The sequence below is a fragment of the Giraffa tippelskirchi genome, chromosome 5, assembly GCF_054371585.1.
Source record: "Giraffa tippelskirchi isolate mGirTip1 chromosome 5, T2T-mGirTip1v1.2.pri, whole genome shotgun sequence".
NCBI classification, from domain to species: domain Eukaryota; kingdom Metazoa; phylum Chordata; class Mammalia; order Artiodactyla; family Giraffidae; genus Giraffa; species Giraffa tippelskirchi.
Window position 1 is genome coordinate 14,184,372 of NC_137279.1, and position 23,678 is coordinate 14,208,049.

The following is a 23,678-nucleotide window of genomic DNA, read 5'->3' on the forward strand; positions in this document are numbered from 1 at the left end:
TTTGCTCAGAATAATGGGACTAATACAATTTTAGCTTGGAAAAAGATGCACACAGAATGCCAAATTTTAATGAATCAGAGAAAGAAATTTAAGAGATGAACTGAAACATCCTGCAAAAGTTTTGGAAAAAGACACTCTGATAAACGGAATCTAATAATAACATGAAAATGTGCTTCTTACCATTGATCATTAGGAAAATGTAAAAAGCAAAATGATACACTTTGGAAAGTTTGACAGCTTCTTATAAAGTTAAATATTCTATGAGACAGTAGCTCTATTCCTAAGTACTTATCCAAGTGAAATGAAAACATGTTCTTAGAGAAGCCTGTGTATGAATATAATAGCTTTATTCATAATCAGGAAAATCTGAAAACTCAAATACCCTTCCAGTTGGTGAATGGATAGAAAGGTACATCCATACAATGAAATACTAAAGAATGAAAACAAGATAAAACACAAACGGATCCTCAGAAGCCTCATGCTAAGTGAAAAGCCTCCATTTACAGAGCATTCCGGAAAAGAACTACATGGACAGGAGACATCAGTGGCTTCCTGAGGTGGGGATGGGAGTTGGCTACAGAAAAGCAACAGGGAATTTTAAGGAGCAGTTGAAACTCATAACAGGTGAGGTGCTGACTGTGATGGTGTCTGATAAAACTAAAAATTGTACACTTGGAAAGGTTCTGTCTTTCTAGCTTAACCAAACCTTTAAAGGAAAAGGCTTTTTTTTAAAGAGGTTAGGACGTGTCAGTATTTTACCTGACTAGAAATCACATCAGGGAACCATTCATTCTCTGGCCATGCAAGGGTTATGTACCGAATTAATGTAGTTTTGCCTACAACCATTAGTCTACAATTGAGTTGCACAGGCTAGGAGACTCAATTTGGATCGTAGTTAGGAATACTGAGCCTTGGTGGTACCTGAGATCTGAATGTCCTACCACCTTCCTTTCTTGGTTCACAGCTATAGATTCTGCTCACGCTCATGCAGCTGCTTGTTTTCCCTGGAGTGGGGTTTTTTTTGGCAAAATAGCCTAAGGAGCCACCAACTGGATAGAAAATGGGCTGTCAGTCCAATCTGATCCAATCTGAATCAGAAAAGGAGTACGGGTGGCAGCATCCCTCAATGGAAGATGCATTTCATTATTTAATAGTGAGATACATTCCCTCTTAGAAGAAAAAGGTAAATTCATTCTAACTCATGGGATGAGTCAGTAGGAGCTAAAAGGCTCCAAAAGGTAGGTGAACTTGAAGAGATGTCACATCAGGAATATGAACTGTAAGAACTAGGCTCTTAAGGGAGACCAAGGCACTAAATAATAGTGGGTCAACCTTGGAAGGGTGAAAGGACTTCTATTTTTAAGATGATGGCTAAAAGATCAAGGAGATAAAGTTTCAGGTTGGTCTTGTGTCCCCTGTCTTTCATATGACAGGCAAAGACAATGATAGGAAACTGAAATGAACCCATCTGAGAGGTTCCACCCTGGGCAGTTCCAGTTGCCCACTGCAGGTCCTAACAAGAGAACCCAGTAGGACACATCGTTCTTGAGCCAACTTTTCTTTGGCTCAGAATGCTGGAAGAGCTATGGCAGCTGCAAACCAGAGGGTTCAAACCAGGTCCTTCCTAGAAGGAAATAGTCGATCTTGTGGAAGTAAGCTAGGAAAGGTTGGTGTGAAGTGGTTCCATGAACTCTACTGGAATAATCCTTGGGTATTGCGTCTCAGAAAGTTATCACAGCTCTTCACTAAGGCAAGGCATTACACAGAGAGCTCTTCCCCTCATGGGACTTTCCTCATCAGTCCCCTCTGGTTCACAGCATGCATATACAGCTTCTGCCCAAACAAAATACAATAGCTATCCATATGGAATGGAGATTTTAAAACCTGAAGTTCTTTTAAAGATATGATAGTCTCCCATCAAAACAAATTTATGTTCTGTGCAAGGGAGTGCTTAAATGATTGTTACGTCAACCAAGTTACTCCAATCCAGAGAGAAGACTTAGAAAAAAAAGCAGGGGACAGGAGGAAAGGAAGCCCTCAACTCCTGCAATGGACTATCAGGGGAAAAAAGCAGAAAGTTTAAAATCAGGAAAAGGCAACAAACAAGAAAAAAAAGATCTGACATTTCAAAGAAAAATACTAAAATTTTAAAGAATGTTGCCGAAGATAAAAATGAGACTAGAAAGAAAAAAAGTTTTACATCTTATAATAAATATTTAAATAAAAAGGTTGAAAACTGACAATGCACAAAGTGAAAGACACGAAGACTAGGATAAAATTAAAATCCACATATATAGGGTAAAATAAGTCATGACCAGAGTGAAAAGAAATTTCCTAAAAAGTATAACCTATTAAAAAGATAAAAGGGGAAAAGGGAGGTAATGAAGCAGAGCAGGGAGGTCCATGGAAGTCCATGGTTAGGTCTCGGTGCTGTCACTGCCATGATCCTGGGTTTAATCCTAGTTGGGGAACTAAGATCCTGCAAACTGCGAGGCACCGCCAAAAAAAAAAACAAACCCCAAAACAAAAAACCCTAACAGCAAAATCCAATAATAACTAGAAGTAGTTGAGGAAGAAAAATCTGAGGAAAGCTCTTTTGTTAAGGGGAAGGGATGCTTTCTTGGTTCCTAAGGAAGGAAAAGGAAAGGCAGATAGCAGAGATGCTTTGGAAGCTTTTCCTTCTACAAGGGCTCATTTCCCTGAGGGCACTTTGAGTCCCTGGGAGGAGGTGTGCCTTTCTATGCAAACAAAGCTCATCAGATCCTTCTTCCTGGTAGTGAGCACTCCCGCATAATTCTCTTTTATCAGAGGGTCACTTTTATAATCTTACCTGTACATAGTTCAGAAACAAAATTTGGAAGTAAGATGAAAAGCAAAATCACTAAAAATAATTTATTGCTTTAAAAAATAAATTAACATTTATAATAGAATACTAAATCAGATTTACTCATATGTATTAACAACAGCATAATATACTTCAGTAAACAAGGATTTCCAACTGATGGTATAACGGAATAAGTCAATTAAACACTTGGCTTAGCTAGGGGCAAACAGCCACTACCACCTGATCCCATAAATCCATGCTGCTTCACATTTAAGAGAAAACTGAGCAGAGGGGTCTCCCTGTTCTTCCCATTAGAAATTCACGGAAGAGCAACACGCCCAGGGAAGAGAAGAGGCTACCGTAGCAGGGTGGAGCTGACGTAAAAACTCGACTTCCCTTACCTTGGGGGAAGTGAAAGGGAGGTGATTACTTCACCAGGTCTACATGGAAGACAGTCTGATCAGAAAACAGTCCAGGGTAAGATTTCTCTTGTGGAGTATGATGAGCATGGTCATGTCCTAATTTTTTCTTGAGGTTTGAAAGTGTCTCTGGTCACGAACCCATATTTGGGGTTGAGAGAGATGCTAATGCTGTGTCCCTGGCCTTCCTCAGATGCCACAGTGGCTCTTGCCCTAAGATGCCAAAAAGATGGCTCTCCTTTCCTTAGTCACGTTGGCTCAGTATTAGGAGTAGAGGTAGGGAGGTAAGGTCAACTTCTGAAGAGTTGAGTCCACGATTTATTCCACAATGGATGGCAACAGAAGCTCAATGAGATTGTCAGTATTAGGCAATCATCTTTTTATATCTATGAGATTTCTTGCAAGTCTCTCGGGTTTGGCACAAAAGGTTGAAAAAAAGTACTCTGTTGATCCTGAAGACAAATGCAGTTCCTTGTAAGTTACAAATCTGCACTTAGGTCCTATCGTTGAGCATGTCTTCACACCATCCCCTGTTTCTGGCCTCCACATAGACAGAGGCATTGCACTGCTGCATGGTATATTCCATCTCAATCAGTTGGCGGCATCCAATGGTTAACTTTTCCCTAGAGGATAAAGACACGTTATGTGACTACAAGACAGTTAGCCAGATAAATGAAAAAATCTCACCACAAAAGGAGAACACTGGGATTTGAAATATATTATTTGATATTTGAGAGTAAAAATCCCTAGAGATATGGTTTCTTCAGTTCAGTCGCTCAGTCACGTCCGACTCTTTGTGACCCCATGGACTGCAGGACGCCAGGGCCTCCCTGTCCATCACCGACTCCTAGAGTTTACTCAAACTCATGTCCATTGAGTCGGTGATGCCATCCAACCGTCTCATCCTCTGTTGTCCCCTTCTCCTCCCGCCTTCGATCTTTCCCAGCATCAGGGTCTTTTCAAATGAGTCAGTTTTTCGCATCAGGTGGCCAAAGTATTGGAGTTTCAGCTTCAGCATCAGTCCTTCCAATGAATCAAACAACGTGGCAGAATAAACAACTTAGTAACGCAATTCTTAAATAGTCATCTTGGAGACGATCTTGGTGATATTACTAAATTCATGAATAAAGGTTTCCAAGGAAGACCTGCTGCCAATAAGAACACTGTGGAGTAGATCACATATTTTTGTTTTATTTGGTTTGGGAGTTAAAGGACAGCAAGACCAGTGGATTTTAAGAGGACACACCTCCAGAGAGGAACAGACACTGGACAGGGGACAGGAATTTGACAGCTTCAACTCTTAAATAGAATTGATAACCTAGTCATTAACAAATGAATACTAGTTAACTACTCTAAACCAGAAGTGAGGAAGGAGGTAGTAAATGCCTAATATTTGCCCCAACTACTCACAACTGTATCTAAGATGAAGCTTAGCTGAATCTCAAAAGCTGACAGGAGGCCTATTAACTGTGGGATCGCTAAGTCATCAGTTAGAGAACCAACCCATTATACATGGTGTCTAGAGTTCAAATCCCCTGGAAACCTATCTAAATCTACTAAGGTCATCTGCATGGGTTCACAAAGAATACCCAGTATCCAGTACTGCGTCAGAAAAATGGCAGTTCTTTTTATTATTAAAGTTACATGGTTATTGGGAAGCCCCCAATGGCTCAGTGGGTAAACAGTCTGCCTGAATGCAGAAGACTCAGGAGATGCAAGTTCGATCCCTGGGTTGGGAAGATCCCCTGGAGGAGGAAATGGCAATCCACTCCAGTATTCTTGCCTGAAAAATCCCATGGACAGAGGAATCTGTCCCAATGGCCACAAAGAGTCAGACACAACTGAGCAACTAAGCAGCATGTACACTGCTATTACTTCTTTGGTTTCTAAGATTGCTCTGAGCCACCTCCAGGGTATTGGGGAGGACTCCTAGCTACCTTTGCACACTACCCCTCCTCGCCCTCCCATGGATCCCCTGATGCATGGCACAAAGGGAAAAGAAGTGAATCAGAATTGAAGGAATAGGACGAGAGCTAACAGTGGCAGCAAAGTAAATACACTATATGTTTTTGGAGAGGCCTCACTTCCTGAAAACATGCAGTGAGGCTGATTCAAACCTACTTTTGACATTGTGTTACTCTCGACCTGTTTCCTATATTTAGAGTGCTTAAAATCAGTGTTATGTTCTTGCCAGTTCTTTACAACTACTCAGAAAATGATTTTCGGAAGACTCTAAGAGATCCAAAACAGGAGAGATGTAAAATGTTTTCCTATAAACTTAAAAATGAAATAAACAAAAAGGGTAGGTCCTTATTCCTGTTCTGGTTACTTATTCCACATGTAGAAAAAAACCCTTTTAGTAACTAGACTTTTAATCTATCTCAGTGTCTTTTCTTCTTTCTTCTTTCTCTTTTTTCCCTCCTCTCATCATTAAGACGTGAGCCCTATGCCCTCTTTTCATCCTAGTGGCATTTAGTTTCTTTACTTGTGTGAGTCAGCATTCTGACAATGGATTGTCACCTACAGATTTTGCTTCCTGCAGCAAGTTGTCATTGCTGCTGAGGAAAGTATCAGATGTTTTTCTAGTATCGACCAAGCACACCATCATGTGTGTTTGGCCAATACCAGACTATGATGATAGGAATTTTTGAGTTCCTTTCCCCAATGGATTAGAAGCAGAATAGCAGAATATTAGATACTGCTTACTTTAACACCTTTACCTACTGTTCTGTAGCATCTCCAATGACTTATCTCACCTTGGCTTTCACCTCTGGCTGATGAGACATTTACAACTGAGAGAAAGCCTATCACCTATTTTGATATCTCTTAATTGCTAGAAAGTTCTTTCTTTACATTGGGCTTTAAAAAAAGTCTATAAGCTGTTTGCCTAAATTAAAACAAAACAAGAAGTTGTTATCCCTGTCTCCTCCAATAGTACAGATATTTTATGTCCCTTACAGGTGGTCCTATTCCTTTGCCAAACTAAACAATCCCAACTCCTAATCCTTTCTGGAACAAAGCTAAAGACTGGAGATTGCTTCTAGTTCTGCAATTCTGTATTGTTCATGAAATTTCTACAGAACTGCCACTGATTTTCTAAATCATCCTATTATGAGTATGAAACTTACTTTGACCAAATCTCAGATGGGTCAAAATAAGCAGAAATTTGAGCAAATCAATAAAAAATAACTGCAGTAGTTATCTGATTCGTTTCCATAGCTAATTTTGTCAAAGTGGCATGGCAGTAGTGAATTGAAGTGCCCTACCTCCAATATTTTTTCCAAAATCCTTTCTAGGTACAAGAAAAAGAGTGCAATGGATATTTGCTTTACAGCTCTCTTAATGTTTCTAAACACTTGCAACGTGCATCTCAAATAAAGGGAAAATGGAATACAATGTAGTGCATATAACAACAGTATATAAACAGTTTTTGATTCAGAAGGTCTGGGCTAGAGTCTTAAGAGTTTGCATTTCTTGCAAGTTCCCAGATGGTGCTAACACTCAGCTCCAGGAACCACACTTCAGAGAACCAGAGCTCTAATGTGATACTACCACAGAGCTGATGCCTGGAGTTCAGAAAGCAGTAATTCCGGAAAGCTCTTGCCACAAGGAAAACAAAGTTGTTCCTGATACATGTGCCTTAGGCAGCATATTATCTGGATACACCAGGTACTTGAAGGAGCTGATGTCACAAACCAATGTGCATTTCACACAGAAAAACGGACCTTAGAGACTTGTCTTGTAAACATGCCAGAACATTCTGTCAAGAATTTATAGGTCAAGCAAAGTGAATTAAACACTATACCTAACTTATTTCTCATATATGGATCAACAGAGGATATCACACAAGATATTTATTTAGTAATTGATTTGATAATCTTGTTAATTTACCATCCTGGACTTTCTGAGCAAACTTCTCATCTGCTCAGGGTAAGCAGTGCTCAGACCCCACTGGCAAGACCAAAGCTAGGACAAAGAATCTACGAACTACAGAAGAGAGAAAACACTAACTGATGTATACACAGAAACACCAAGGTTCTGCTGTGTCATGGAATTCAAATTTTGGTCCAAGTCACTTTCAATGTGAAACCTTCATTACTTGCCTTACAGAACCTATAAAACAGTTTTCTTCTTGAGCTACTTAATTTCTTCCCTATTGCAATAAATTTGATGTTAGACACATCAACAGCCTCTTCCTTCACAACTAACAGGTAACAAATCAAAAACAAAGATTAGCAAAGTCAGACAATCTAAATAATTGTTTTTCTTAACATAGTGAAGTTAAATCATTTTTCCGTTTTCACTTCTGAGTTACAGGGAAGCTTTGCTACCTCTTATCTATTGCATTTGGCTCTGTGTCTAGTATGAACTACTGAAACAAAAAGAACCTTTGTCTTCTGGCAGCTTACTTGAAAACTGTGAGCTGTGGAGTATACCAGAGGTTCATATGGGAGGTACCACTCACTGAAAATATAGCAAATAATTTTAAAAAAACAATAGAGTAACAAATCTAAAAGCTATTAACTTTAAAAGCCCACTGAACAGCAGCTGCCATTTTCCAATGCATTCAAGATATTAGACATATTTGATTTCTCTTTAAAATCATCCTTCCAGGATATAAGAGGGAGATTATTAATTAATATCATAGTTCAAATTCTTGGCATCGTAAGTACAAACAAAACAAAGAGAAAAATAGGTACTACTACTTTAACTTTGAACATTTAAGTTTGACACTTGCATCCTTTCCCTCTCCAAAACAAAATAAACCAAAAAAACCTTCCTAAATATTTAAACAGTAAGCTGAAGTCAAAATAATTTTAGACATTTGAATGGAACCATCCTGCAACGGACTCTGCCCTCCAAGTTATATATGGAGCTTTATATACCTTCAAAAATATCGCCAAGACTGGAAAACATTATATTTTTGATCCAAATCTCAAGTATACAAACCTTTAAATGCAGATTATCTGTAACAATCTATAAGTAAGAGTTGTTGATTGTTGTTTAGCCACTGAGTCATGTCTGACTCTTTTGTGACGTCGTGGACTGCAGCCCACCAGGCTCCTCTGTCCATGGAATTCTCCAGGCAAAAATACTGGAGTAGTTTGCCATTTCCTTCTCCAGGGGATTTTCCCGACCCGGGAATCAAACCCATGTCTCCTACAATGGCTGATGGATTCTTTACCACTGAGCCACCATGCAAGCCCATAAATAAGAACATAACTGATTAATTGGTAGTCTGAAGATTAGGGTAAAAAATCATTTTCATCCTCAGCTGTAACAGATGATGCATGACTAACTGGATTCAGATTTTCTTAGAAAACTTAATTTTAATCTAGTGAATGAGTGAATTTTGATAGTTATGCTGCCTACTAATATTTGTATATGAGTATCAGTTCTAGTGTCTTGATATCATCAAACGTATTTATCAATCTAGAGTTTTACCAGTAGGACCACCATGATAGTTAACTTTGACATTGTGTCCACTCATACAATTCTCTAGCTACACAAATATATCTGCAAATTATAAATGGCAAATAAACTGGTTAAGTGATACAGTGGCATATTACACAGCAGGGAGAATACAGTCAGTTCTGCTACGGCTCTTGTTTTGAACACAATTTATTGTAACAGCATTGATACATTAAAGAACAATTTGAGCACAACAAAAATTTCCTCTTTTCTTAAATACAATTTCATTAGTGGAAAATGCCAGATGAACAGAGAAAACTGTACACAGTTTATTTAAATGAATAAATATTACAGATTTCTCAACTCTAATTTCTGTAGATAGATAAAACCCACATAAGCAAAAGCTCTTAGGGGTGGGTCTTCAAATTTTTGAAAAATATAAAAGAGCCTTGACATCCCTAAACTTGAGAATTTACTTTAAAAATTAATCTTGCTATGTGCATACATATACACACACACAGTTTTATATGTATGAACTATTTCATATTTGTAAAAGCTAAAAAAAAAACCCATAGCATAGTGAAGACATAAAAAGAACCCTTCACCACCACCAAGTAGTGCTATACATGGCAAAACCCTGTTACTCTGATATATCGACATACATATATATATGACTATACATACATACATGACTTACCGATACTCAGCCTGTGAAACACAATCATAAAGTTCCTGGGCAGTAAATTTAATGTTTTTATTTACCTGAAAAGAATCAAGATATACCTATTAAAAATGCATATTAAGTCAAATGAAAGGTGAGAGCACAATTAGAATGGCCCATATTCTGAAGGAGGAGAATGTCAAGTTTTTAGCTTTTGCATAAAAAGGACTAAATAATAATAATTAGAAGTTCAGTGACTATAACACTTAACACTGAACTATGTGTAAAAATATTAGTCCTATTGTTACAACTTAATCTGTTAACAGAACCAGAAGAAGTGAGATGGTCCTGGGACTTGTGGGACTCCAACAAAGCAGATGATCACTTTAGAGATCAAATGGACAGAAAAAAAATGTGTATAATACATGCAACACTAAATTCTACTATTACTGGCTCTTATCAGCAGATATCATGTATCAATTAGCCTAGCCCTAATATACTTATCCAATATTTATTTTCTGGGAAAAGTAAATAAATTGTTAACATTTAATACCTATACCTAAAGCTAAAGTAGATTTGGGTCATACAGGTAGACTGTTGAAAGCAGAATCAGCCACATCTTGTTTATTTCATGAACATTAGAAATAATTCAAGCTGAAAGAAAAAGTTAAGTAGTCAACTCTAACAACATTTGAATACTATGGTGGACCCTCCTGAAAGTTATTACTGAATAACTTTAAACACTAAGGTAATAAACTGTGGAAAAATCTGTTTTTGGAAATGGATGATTTATAGACACTTTCTAAAGAAATGTGCTTTTCCAACTAGCAACGTCTACATATCTAAACAAATATGTTTAAGTTTATAAATATCTATTATAATTCACAATTTATAATACTGTAAAAATAAAAGTCCTTCATCATACAAAAACTTTTTGTGGCACATGTGGAGAACACAGTGAAGGAATCCTGTATTTCTTGAGACTTACCACTGATTTAGGCAATATTTTACTTATGTTGCAAGGAAGAATCTGGAAATTTATAGAAGGAAATCCTTTTTATCAGATTACTCAAGGGGGGCTTCCCAGGTGGCACTAGTGGTAAAGAACCCACCTGCCAATGAAGGAGACATAAGAGACGGGTGTTCAATCCTTGGGTCAGGAAGATCCCCTGGAGAAGGAAATGGCTACCCATTCCAGTATTCTTGCCTGGAAAATCCCATGGACAGAGGAGCTTGTGGGGGGCCACAGTCCATAGGGTCGCCAAGAGTCAGACACGACTGAAGCAACTTAGCCCTTAGCCCCGTATTACTCAAGAAATAACATAGTGTCTAACTTTTTAGAAATTCTGAATTAGTGAAGGAACTAAATGAAACTATCTTCTATTCACTTTACTTTTAAAAATACTTATGCTATTATTAGCATATGCATTTTTGATGAGGAAAAATGTTCCTACATTGACTTAATTAACACTACTTTAAAGGTTGGTATCATGAAAGTTTCCTGTAGAGTTTAGGGCATTGCTTATTTGCAAAAGTTCCATGAGCTTCTTTCAGTATTTTCATAACAAATTCAACATATCTGTATAGAAAATGTTCTATTCACTAAAAGTTAAAAACACACAGTTTTTAAATATAAATTTGAAATATATATAATCCTCAATTTTTGCTGAAAATTAGAATTATATTTATATACAATTCAATGTTATTTAATTATACATAATATTTACTATTACATTTAATGATTTAAGAAAGTGGTATATGATTTATCATGATTAATTTTTAAGTACTTTATAATTTTTACTAAAATAATCTTCTAAAAATGTTTTAAGATATACATTTAGAGTTAACTTATCAACCAGTCCGATTCCTATTTTTCTACATGTTCTGCCCTGATGATCTCACGGGCCTTTGATATTTTCACTGTTGCCCCAACATGCTGGGACCTATAAATGTATCCAGACTTAGGCCAGCAAATGTCAACAGTCAACACTGCAGATCTGTGATCATAAGATAAATGGAATAATCTATTCTCTATCAACTGTTGAGAAAAATCAGCTGAAGAACTGATTTTGAACTTGACATAATATAAATACAAAAAAGTTCTAGAAGTTATTAGCAGATGTTTAGGGAAAAAAAAAATTATCTGATTTATCTGTAGTTTTGAAAACAATCACCCACATCTATTTAGACCCTTATCCCAGAACATGGCTGGGGTGATGACTTCAGGTTATAGTAGATGACTTCTAAAGTAGGCAGTGAGCCTACTAATAAAGGAAAAGTAAAACACAGATGCATGACATACATCACAGGTTCTAGCCTGAAATATATCATTTCACTATCTTCATTAATTTTGATATAAGATATTTTAAATTAGTCATATTGGGATGTTTTAAATTATACTATTAAGTATCATTTCTGTGCTTAATTATACAATTTTAATTCCCAGAAAACAAATAACTAAAAGATACCCCTGTCAGTAAACATCAAGAGTTATGATTGTAAAATGGAATTGGTATCATTAATTCTTAGTTGTACTATTAACAGTGAGTGCCAAATATGAGAAATGGTCATATTATTCTTCATTCTTAAAAAAATAAAGATCAGGAAGCAAAGGTTAAGTATAGTAATAGCCAAACATTTTAAAAAATTTAGATTGTCCCATTCACTGTTTATGAGACAAATACAGCCAATGTAATAATTGGTATTGGGGACGAAGTTCTGCTAATAGAAAAAACTTTAAAAATCTGGGACTCAGATCCACATATTCTTATAAATAACAAATTGTGTATTTTCTCTCAATGCTCTCAGCAATAGAAAGCACTAAACCCCAAAAGACCTATATATCAGATTTTTCCAGGATATGTGATTTAAAAATTGTCCCATTGTTTCTCCAAATAAATTTTTATTGGATTGAAATTCATAAAGTATGATGAAATAATTATTTCATCAAATCATCTCAAAAGAGGAAATTATCTTAATAATCACATAATGTGGTTATACAGCATTAAGAACTGTGGTGTTGGAGAAGACTCTTGAAAGTCCCTTGGACTGCAAGGAGATCCAACCAGTCAATCCTAAAGGAAATCAGTCCTGAATATTCATTGGAAGGACTGATGCTGGAAACCAAAACCCCAATACTTCGGCCACCTGATGCAAAGAACTGACTCCTTGGAAAAGACCCTGATGCTGGAAAAGATTGAAGGCAGCAGGAGAAGGGGACAACAGAGGATGAGATGGTTGGATGGCATCACCGACTCGATGGACATAAATTTGAGTAAGCTCCAGGAGTTGATGATGGATAGCAAAGCCTAGCATGCTGCAGTTCATGGGGCTGCAGAGATGGACAAAACTGAGTGACTGAACTGAACTGAATATATTAAGGGTAGCTTTTCAAAGTTACATATAAACACCATTCATTCCTTAAATAAGAGAAGTAACAGTTACTGAACACTTACTTTGTGCCTGGTACTGTTTGGAGCACTTTACATATATTAAGTTACTTAGTCTTATTTAAAGAATAGCTGTAATTTATCTACTTATGTTATTCCCATTTTACAGATGAGGCAACTGAGACAAGGAGAATCAGATAACTCTTCTAAGATTACACACTTAACCGGCAGCAGAACCAACATTTGAACATGACTAGTTTGACCTCAGAGTCTGTGGTCTTCAACACTAGGTTCTTAATATAAGATGTGGCATAAAATAGTTAAAGAGGATGTCCCTGGTGGTCCAGTGGTTAAGAATCCACCTGCCAATGCAGGGTACACGGGTTTGATCCCTGCTCCAGGAAGATTCCACATGCCTCGGAGCAACTAAGCCCATGAGCCTCAACTACTGAGCCTGTGCTCTACAGCCCATGCTCTGCAACAAGAGAAGCCACCACAATGAGAAGCCTGTGCACCACAACTAGAGAAAGCCCTTGCACATCAACAAGGATCCAGCAGAGCCAAACTAAAAATTTTTTTAAATTAAAAAAAGTTGAAGAGCTAATCAGGAATAAAAGCAAAGAAATACATATAAAGACGTTCAACTCCACAAGAAAAGTGACACCTGAATATATGTCATATTCCTATATGTAGAGCATTTTAAAAATTACACACACACACATCCTCAAAAAGAAAGAATATATGGGCACATGGGCAAAGAACTTTAGCAAACAAAACTGAAGATCAACAGAATACTTTCCTTGGATCAACAAGGATAAGAAAAGCATGCAGATTAATTTACAAAATATACTGGAGCCTCATCAGAGCTTTAATTCCAGGGTCTATGCTGCTGCTATGGAGAAAACTAAATTATAGCTTTCCTTTTCAGTAATCAGTGGTGCTCAACCGGAGGTGGTTCTTCCTCCCTAGGGGCCCTCTGGGTACATGAGTTGGGTGCGGTGGGAGGGTATTTTTGGTTGTCACAATGACTGAGAGAGTAGTGGCATTTAGTATCTGAGGATCAGAGATGTTGAAGCATCCTGCAACGTTCCACACAATGAAGAAATGACCTATCCAGCATACCAACAGCGTCCCTGATGGGAAACAATTCCATGTTGTATTAGTATAGGTCTCTACTACATGTGTTACTTAGAGAATGAAAGACAAAAAATCAATGTTGCTGGCAAACTTTGGTGGCATTTAAGAATTTAAAGTAAACAGCAATTAAATAGCATTCCATTACATTTTAGAACACCTCTGTTTATATCAATATTGTAATTAGCCTCCAATTAAAATAAATTTTAAAAAGAGAATAAAATATGTATAATCAATGAAAAAATAAAACTTGATTATAATGGAAATATGATAAACATTTAAAAATATTTCTCCTACCTCATACTTGATTAGGAAGTTATAGAGGGTCTCAATATCCTGATAGTTACTGTTGGGGGCCAAAATCCTAAAAAATAAAATAAAAACAAAGAGGGGGAATGAATTGATTTAAGAAAAAATCAAAAAAATACCTTGAACTTTTCTCCCAAAACATATTCATACTTAGAGATACTTTATTCTCAGTATGCATAATAAGCTTATTAAAATGTTTACAACCTTTTTTGGGTTTTATTTATCAACTAAAGTTATAAAACCATGCACTTACTTCAACAAATATTAATTATCAACTGACATGAAATATCAATTTATTAAAATATTTTTATTTACTTATATTAATATATCATCAATTAATCAACAACTATTAGCATTCTTATGTGAAATTACAGTTCACATTTTGAGTTACAATGATACAGATTTTTCAAAAGTTAGATGGAAATGCAAAGTATATTTACACTCCTTATCTTTTAAGCAGCAGATAAAGATTTCCCACAAAAATGTGCAACCAATGCAAATGGACAAGTGATATAAACTATCATACACATTAAAAAATACTAATAAAGATTATGTGAGTAAATTCAAATAATACTGTTTGAACTAGCTGCCTAGCAGTCTATGAAAAAGCATCAGTAATCAGACTCTTGTCAGTCATTGGAAATAACACTCATAAAAATAAAAACATAACAAAACAGAAACAAGGAAGAAATAAAAATAAAGAAGGAAATGGAAGAACATGTTTATCCTTCTAGCAGTAAAGTATTAATTCTCATTTGTTTACACTAAGTACTTTTTAATTCTTTCAAGATGAAGAATCTTTTGTTTCTTTAAAAAAAAAAAAAAAAGGAAAGCAGTCCTCATATTATGGCAAGGTGGTTAAAAGCAATGTCTACCTACGGATCTGTGTTTTTGAGTGAGTTCTGTGTGACTTATTTTCCTTATCTGTTAAACAAGGAAAGTAGTAGTCTTTACTTCATAGGATCATAGTGAGAATTAAACAAGTTACTGTAAGTAAAGTCTTGATGACAGTGTCTGATAAAACAGCAAGCACTGTATACTGGAACATATAAAACAGTAACAATGATAACTATTATTATCATCTAATGTCTAATAGTTTCAAGCCACATAATAAGTGCATGATGATTTAACTAATGAGAAATCAAGCCACCCCAATTAATTCTTGAATTCCAAGAGCCTTTTAATTACAACAATGTCTCTAGGTCCTCACATCCTTGCAAATGCTTGATGTTGTCAAATATTAGTTAACTGATCTCTATAACATCTTAATTAGATCTTTAAAAAAGTTGGCTCTTATTAGACTTGCAAGATAGCTTTCATAAAACAATTTTTCAGGATATAGTCAAATTTTTAAATGGATCATACTCCTTTGGAGAAGACACATACAGAATATCTTTAAGAACATACAAAAATCTTCCTAAAAATAAGTTTCATGGAAAAAGTTACTCTCCCAACAAGTAATTTTAAAATATAAATAATATCAAAACCCAAAAGAAAGAAAAAGCAGACAATAAATACATTGGAAAGGTCTATAAGTACTTTGTTTTTTAAAATGAGAACAAAGCTATATAGATAAGTTAAACCAATCTTTTAGAAAAGCAATGGAAAAAATAATGTGTTCCAATTTTGTAACATAGTGTAAACAAACAATCAGCAATGTGGAATAATTTACACCCATTCTTTTTTATAACTTTGGAAATAATCCAAACTGTCCATAAAAGAGAGTTAAAAAAATAAATGAAACAAGATGTTTTATAAAAAAGTCTTATAAATTTCAAGTTTATATTACAAAAGAAGGTATGCTCTTTGCCAGAGAATAAAGTAAACATTTCTCTGTTCTGAAATACTTCACAAAAAAATTAGTTTTAGGTAAATCAGTTATTTATCTATAGCATCAAAGCATAGCCACAGTATGAAATAAAGAAAATAATTACATCATCCTAGTTTTCCAATTAGCAAAAAAATTGAAAAAATTGTCAACTCCTAGCATGGTTTTATTTTTTAACAGTTCTACTGAGGAAAAGTTTACATACCATAAAATTCACTCATTTTAACAATTCAATGATTTTATAAATCAATTTACTGAAATATACAATGATCTACATTGTACAAACTTAAATACTCGACTATTTGACAAAATATCACAGAATTAACCTTCTAATGAGGAAAGGCTTACTGGGATGTCAGCATCATTCACAGATATATTATTGGTATAATCAGAATAAAATTATACATGCTATTTTTAAAAACAAGGACATACATTGTAGGATTTGTTATGAAACCTACTACTCTTAAATGCTACTCTTAAAAAATGTTCTGAGGTAAACTGAGCCCCAAATTGAGTAGATAATCTTTATTAAAACACTCAATTAGGGCTTTTAGACTTTATTATAAAGTCCAATGAACTCTGAGTTTATGAGAATGGAATTTGGCCTGGTATAACAAAAATTGCCAACTTTCACTAACTGGAAGTACAGTTTGTTGAGAATACACAAAAAATGAAATGGAGAAAAATGGTTTATGGACTTTCATGCCTTAAGTAATTCCCCACACAAAAATTCTTGAGAGGTCAGCCTTCTCTATAGCTTTCTTATTTAAAAAAAAAAAATACCAGCATGAAGACAAAAGAGTCTTAGAATGAATGTCCTACAATTACCCTTCAATGGCAACTTTTAAAAAGAATAATAGAAAGAATTAGCCCTTAGAGAAAGTGGCCATTATTTTTTTATAAATATATCTACATGTTTTTTAAGAGAAATTCCTAGCAATACATATCAAATGTATACTATATTCTCAAATATATATGATACTAAGAGCTACGGGATATAGAAAAATTAGAAGACATGGCTGCCTATCCTCAAGTTGTTATAATCATGATATTTTACTTTAGAATTTTGGGGAACAGATTAAAACAGGATTTAATCTGCAGCTTGAATATCAATTACAAACGAAGTTAATCACGTTACCTACTTTTCTGTACCCCAGCTCCTCATCTGTGAAATGAGGAGAAAGTAGCATTTACTGTAAGGTTATTATATGAAGCAAATAAAATAATGTGTCTAAAATTAAAATGTTTAGCAGAATCCCTGGTACATGTAAATAAATATTACCTGCTATGAAAACCAGTTTTCAGATGTAGAAACCAAGGTTTAGGGTTGTAAAACACTTGCCCAAGATTACAGAGTGGTGGTAGATACCTAAATCTCTGTTAGTTTGACTCCGGACTCCATGTTTTTATCCACTAATAAAAAAGGATAATGCTTACAACTTCTTGCATTAAGAGATTTTATGAAATCAAATGAAAGTCTTTTAAAATCGTCACCCTAGGTTAATATGCCTTTTATCAAATGCTTCTGGCAAACTATTTTGTGTACATTCCAACACCAGATCTTTGTAGTTGTTAGATCTTTCTCAAAACCACAAAGGAAGTCAGTAGCAGAACCAACATTCACTAGAAGTTCTAACTCTTAACCACATAAGCACTTGGAGTTCTCTATCGATGAGCAATAACATTAAGTGAGCAGCAGGTTAACCTGAATTAAACAAACTTCATTTCCATCTCATCCAATATTAGATAAATATCTACCCATCTCATTAAAGAAAAAAAAAAGAGTATGCTACTCAAAAATTTTAAAAAGTTAATAAAATAATCTGACTAAAATTAAAAATCAAATAATGTATTAAAATGGACTAATTTTTAAATAAGGATTTTAAAAATTCAAATAAAACTTTCCTCCTAGATAGAAAAAGTAAAGCATCAGACTCAGGAGTGAGGAAATAAGTCTAGAGTATTCAAGTTTAGTATCTGACTCTAGAAATTCAGAAGAAGACACAGCATATTCATGGATATTTATAAATCATAACTTACATCCCACAGAACTGAATAAATTATGTTTCCTGCTGGCAAAGCAGTTTAACATTATTTTACTCAGCTCAGTGTTCATCCATGCTACTCAGGGTTCATCCATGTTGTAGCATCTGTCACAATTTCCTTCCTTTTTAAGGCTAAATAATATTCCATTGTATCTACATACCTCATTTTGCTTATCTATTTATCTGTTGATGGACAAGAATTACTTTCACTTTTTACTTACTGTGACTCATGCTGCTATGAACATAGTATGTAAATAACTCTTTGAGACTATAATTGCAGAACCAGCTCAAACTGGCCCTATCCTGTTTCTAACAAGATACTGAGTTGTTTTTCAGAGACAAACAGAACAAAACCACAAGTCATGCAGCCAAAGAATGCTCAGAAGAGAAAAATTTGACCTCAAGTAACACTCAGAACCAAAGATTCCCCCCTCCCCGGAATGAAAGGGCCAGATGTGACCAGAACTCTGTCAGAAGTGCAGGGTCCATGGTGCAGAAAGATCTGGTTCTGAAGCCCCTGAACCTAACCTCACCACAAATGAACAGGTTCCAAAGCCCTGCCGTGGATACCTGCCCTTCCAGGGCTTCTGCAAACCAACCCTCTTCTTCTAACTCATAAACATTCGACCAAACCCCAGAATGAAGAGACAGAATCGAGAGCCACGCCTCCTTGTTTCCTTGCCAGTTAACATCACAATAAAGCCCTTTCTCTTCTCAAAAGCTGGTGCCATAGTATTGGCTTATATGCAGATTTGGGCAGCAAGCCCTTTGCTTGATAAAAAGACATTATTTTCAATTCTTTTGTGCATATACCTAGAGCAATCAAAATTATAGACAGGCATCAGGTGCTGCCAAGGGCTGGGAGGAAGAAGAAATGAGAAGTTACTATATTTAATGGAAACAGAGTTTCAGTTATACAAGATGAAAACAGTTATCGTTATGGATGTGGTGATGGTTACACAACAATATGAATATATTTAGTACTCCATTAACACATTTTTATGCACATGTGCACTCAGTTGTGTCTAACTCTTTGCGACCCCATGGACTGTATCCCGCCAGGCTTCTCTGTCCATGGGATTTCCCAAGAAAGAATACTCGAGTGGGCTGCCATTTCCATTTCCAGGGGATCTTCTCCATCCAGGTCTCGAACCCTCATTTCCTGCACTGTAGGCGGACTGCTTACCACTGAGCCACCAGGGAAGCCCTAATACATTTTTAAGAACACTTAAAAATGTTAATGCTATGTGTATTTTACCACAATAAAAAGTTAATTAAAACAAAGCAAAAATGTTTGTTTACAGCATTATTTTAAAAACTCGTTGTACATTCTCCAAAGATAAGAACCAACTTAAGGTTTATTTTTTACTGTGAATCAACGTTATTATTGAGGACACTACTGAGCATCTAACCAGTGCCAGAAAGGGAGCAAATGCTATCTCCTTTAATTTCTGCAATTTAACAAAGCAACTATTATAAACTCCGTTTTCTAGATTAGGAAACAAATACAAAAAGGTTAATTAACCTGTCTACATGACAGAGTTAGTAAATGGATGGAACGAGGATTCAACTTCAGATCATTCTGACCCTTGAGCTCTGTTCTTTTTCTTCTTTATCTTCAAAATAGTTGTCTTTATCTGTCTGACTTATTTTACTTAGTATGATAATCTCTAGCTCCAGCCATGTTCCTCTTATTTTGATACAGAGACATGCAAACTGAATTTTGCTGCTGATGAATTTAAGCAGTATCACTGATAAAGTGAGTGAAAATTTATCAAATCAACAATGAGGACATACTCACCAGGGGAAAAAAGTCTTGGATCTTAAAGAGTATGTTTTTTGGAGTCCTTTACTATAAACAAAATTAAAATCATGTTTTCTATAGTTAATTTGGTGGAATCAGCTATGCAAGTGGGAGATATACATCAGTCTCAGATTTTAAAAGAACACCATATGTAGTTAAAAATGGTAAAAAATAAATAAATAAATAAAGTTAAACAACTTAAACAAATTTAAACAAAATAAATTACGTTCAGTTTTTCCTTTAGAGTCATTTGCAAGACAAGGAAAGAGGCCTCTGAGGACACTAACCCAGCCAGCATTGCTTGATCTTAGACTTCAGCCTCCAAAACTATAAGGAAGCAAATTTCAATTGTTTATGCTACCCAAGTCTGTACTATTTCCTTATGGCAGCCCTAGCAAATGAACACAGCTGACATCCTGAATACTGTTGGCTCAGCTTTGAGGAGCCACAGATCTCAAGATTAGAAGCAAGATGGACCACTTCCCAGAATGTGAGATTGATGTGGAATTCACTGAGTAGTTTATCACAAAATAACTACTTTATTTGCTTTGCTTCATGGCATTGTATTTCCTGCTAAAAAGTAATCTTACTACTTGAGATGGTGCTGCTGGAGGCCAGTTCTAGGCTTAGCACTAACAACATACTAAAAGGGGCCAGAAGTATGACAAACTAGCTCATTCCTCTTCTACTTAGCGCTGAGACCCCTATCAGGCTTAACTAAGTCTTTGAAGAGTATGATGCCCACTATGAGACCAGATACTGCAGCTAAATCTGTATAACAATCATAGTTACTCCTAATATCTTATGAACGTTATTTCCTAGCTGATTAATCCCACCTCATTACCAGGTACTTACTATCTTTCCATTGTAACATGGCAAATAAGATCTCTCTAGATCAAAAGGAAGGAGGAGAGCCAAGATAAGAGCCAAGAGTGAAAGAAACATATGACTGAGGTTCCACCATTTACTGCTGGAAGATTTCAATATATGCAATCAGGGCTGTGACACAATTTTACTACTGTCTTATTATCAGCACTGCTGCTGCTGCTGCTAAGTCGCTTCAGTCGTGTCTGACTCTGTGTGACCCCATAGACAGCAGCCCACCAGGCTTCCCCGTCCCTGGGATTCTCCAGGCAAGAATATTGGAGTGGGTTGCCATTTCCTTCCTTCACTTTGCATGAAAGTGAAAAGGGAAAGTGAAGTCGCTCAGTCGTGTCCGACTCTTAGCAACCCCATGGACTTCAGCCTACCAGGCTTCTCCGTCCATGGGATTTTCCAGGCAAGAGTACTGGAGTGGGGTGCCATTGCCTTCCATCTCCCTATAATAAATTGTTTATAACAGATCAAAAATATGAGAGAAATATTCTATTTAGAATAATTCTGAGGAAAAAATTTTAAGAGTATAAAAAAATTCTTGTAATACATACATTTAACTAATCAACATTGAAAGAGCTCTTAAAATGCATTAGACTTTTTATGAAAAGAAGGCAAACGAAATCACAAGGTAACACGTCATACCCATGAGGATGACTATTTAAAAAAAAAAACAACAACAGAAAATAACAGGAATTGATGAGGATGTGGAGAAAATGGAACCCTAGTGCACCACTGGTGAGAATGTAAAATGGTGTAACTGCTATGGAAAACAGTACGTGGTTTCTCAACAAAATTAAAAATAGAATTACCACATAATCCAGCAATTCAACTTCTGGGTATACCTCCAAAAGAATTAAAAGCAGGGACTCACAGAGATATCTGTATGTCCACGTTCACAGCAGTAACACTAATAAGGGCCAAAGAGCAGAAGCAACCTAAGTGTTCATCAAACACGTGCATTACCATATGTAAAACAGATGACCAGTGTCAAGTTTGATGCAAGAAGCCGGGCACCCAAAGTCAGTGCTCTGGGACAACCCAAAGGGATAGGGTGGGGAGGGAGGTGGGAGGGGGGGTTCAGGATGAAGGGACACATGTATACCTGTGGCTGATTCATGTTGATGTATGGCAAAAGCATCACAATACTGTACAATAATTAACCTCCAATTAAAATAAATAAATTTTTAAAAAATCAATGGATAAACAAAATGTGGTATATACACTTCCCTGGTGCTCAGACAGTAAAGAATCTGCCTGCAATGCAGGAGACGCGGGTTTCTATCCCTGGGTGTCCGGAGGATCCCCTGGAGGAGGGAATGGCTTATCCACGCCAGTATTCTTGCCTGGAGAATTCCATGACAGAGGAGCCTGGTGGGCTACAGTCCACGGGGTTGCAAAGAGTCAGACACGACTGAATGACTAACACTTACTGAGCTTTAAAAAGGAAATTCTGACACAGGCAACCAACATGGACGAACTTTGAAAACATTTTATTAAGTGAAATAAGCCTGTCACAAAAGGACAAAAACTGTATGATTTCACTTTTAAGAAGGGAAACCTTAGCAAAAAGGCCTTTCTGAGAAACTGGAAGATCCATGGCTGATTCATGTCAATGTATGGCAAAAACTATTACAATATTGTAAAGTAATTAGCCCCCAACTAAAATAAATAAATTTATAAAAAAAAAAAATAAATGAAATAAGATAAAAAAAAAGAATTACTTTAGTGAAAGGGTTAAGAATAACTTCATGTATTATTATTACAAAATTACTTTTTTTGCTGTAACTCTGAGTTTATTTATTATGAATGGCTTTATCTTTTCACATATTATCTAAGAAACATTTATACTGACACTATCTACATTCATACTCACTTGACCCATTGTTTTCTCAAGGAAATTTCAAACACAATCTCTTCCCTTGGCCTTGTGATCTCCTATAGTCACATGCTGTCCTTCTGCTGTTTCTAGTCTTCATCTCAAAGTCCCCTTGGTCGACTGATATTTAACATCTGCCCCCACACTTTTATGAAATTAACACCAACAAATTCACCAATTACTTCTATGTTGCTCAATCTAATGGACAGGGGTTTTTTTTGGCCTCTTGGTAATAACACAACACTATTAAAGATTCCTTCTCTCTCTTTTTTTTTTTTTATAAATTTATTTATTTTAGTTGGGGGCTAATTACTTTACAATATTGTAATAGTTTTTGCCATACATTGACATGAATCAGCCATGGGTTTACATGTGTTCCCCTTCCTGGACCCCCCACCCACCTCCCTCCCCATCCCATCCCTCTGGGTCATCCCATTGCCCCGGCCCTGAGCCCTTGTCTCATGCATCGAACATGGAATGGTGCTCTGTTTCACATATGATAATATACATGTTTCAATGCTATTCTCCCAGAACGTCCCACCCTTCTCTTTTGAAACTCCTTTCTTCTTTGATTTTTCTTTTTTCTTTTAATTTGGCTGCACAAAGGGCTCCAGGAATCTAAGTCCCCCACCAGGGATCAAACCCAGGCTGTGGCAGTGCAAGTGCTGAGTGCTCACCACTGAACCACCAGGGCATTCCCAGATATCTGTGCTGCCAAGTCTCTCGAACTTTTCAGTCTTTCTGGTAATTCACCTTCAGTCTGCTTTTACAGATCTGCATATTAACCTGGGTTAATCCATGCTTGCTACACAGGCACTAGCCAAATTAAAAAAGCATAAGCACTCTAGCACTGTTTAAAGAAAAATGTCTTAGATCTTCTCCTCCTGTTTCTTCCTTTGTCCTTTGTTTTCTACTAATTTCCAGTGTGTCCCAGGCTTCTTGTGGGTGTTTACCTCAAATTTCTAGCATCACATTTGCCCCTTGGGCTTAAAGATAGTTTCATATATCTCTATTATCCCTCTGGTACTACCTAAGGTACCACATGTACTCATCCTCTAAAATAAACAGTCATTGTTTTCCTTTCTCCTCTCAATCTTAGAA

The 23,678-nt window shown here is 36.1% G+C and overlaps 1 protein-coding gene across 22 annotated transcripts in view; it reads right to left on the reverse strand.

The window, feature by feature from the left end:
* SWT1 (SWT1 RNA endoribonuclease homolog) overlaps positions 1-23,678 on the reverse strand; it is a 109,973-nt gene that overhangs the window by 7,880 nt on the left and 78,415 nt on the right. For 16 of the 22 annotated variants that reach the window (XM_081492206.1, XM_081492204.1, XM_081492200.1 and 13 more), the window contains 3 exons: positions 14,137-14,203; positions 9,353-9,417; positions 2,882-3,866 (listed from right to left, as the gene is read on the reverse strand). In XM_081492206.1, coding sequence (XP_081348332.1) covers positions 3,737-3,866; positions 9,353-9,417; positions 14,137-14,203 — 262 coding nt within the window. In that variant the 3' untranslated portion in view covers positions 2,882-3,736. Of the gene's footprint in view, positions 1-2,881; positions 3,867-9,352; positions 9,418-14,136; positions 14,204-23,678 lie in introns of those variants that run through there. The other 6 variants (XM_081492212.1, XM_081492207.1, XM_081492202.1 and 3 more) reach the window with 2 other exon arrangements.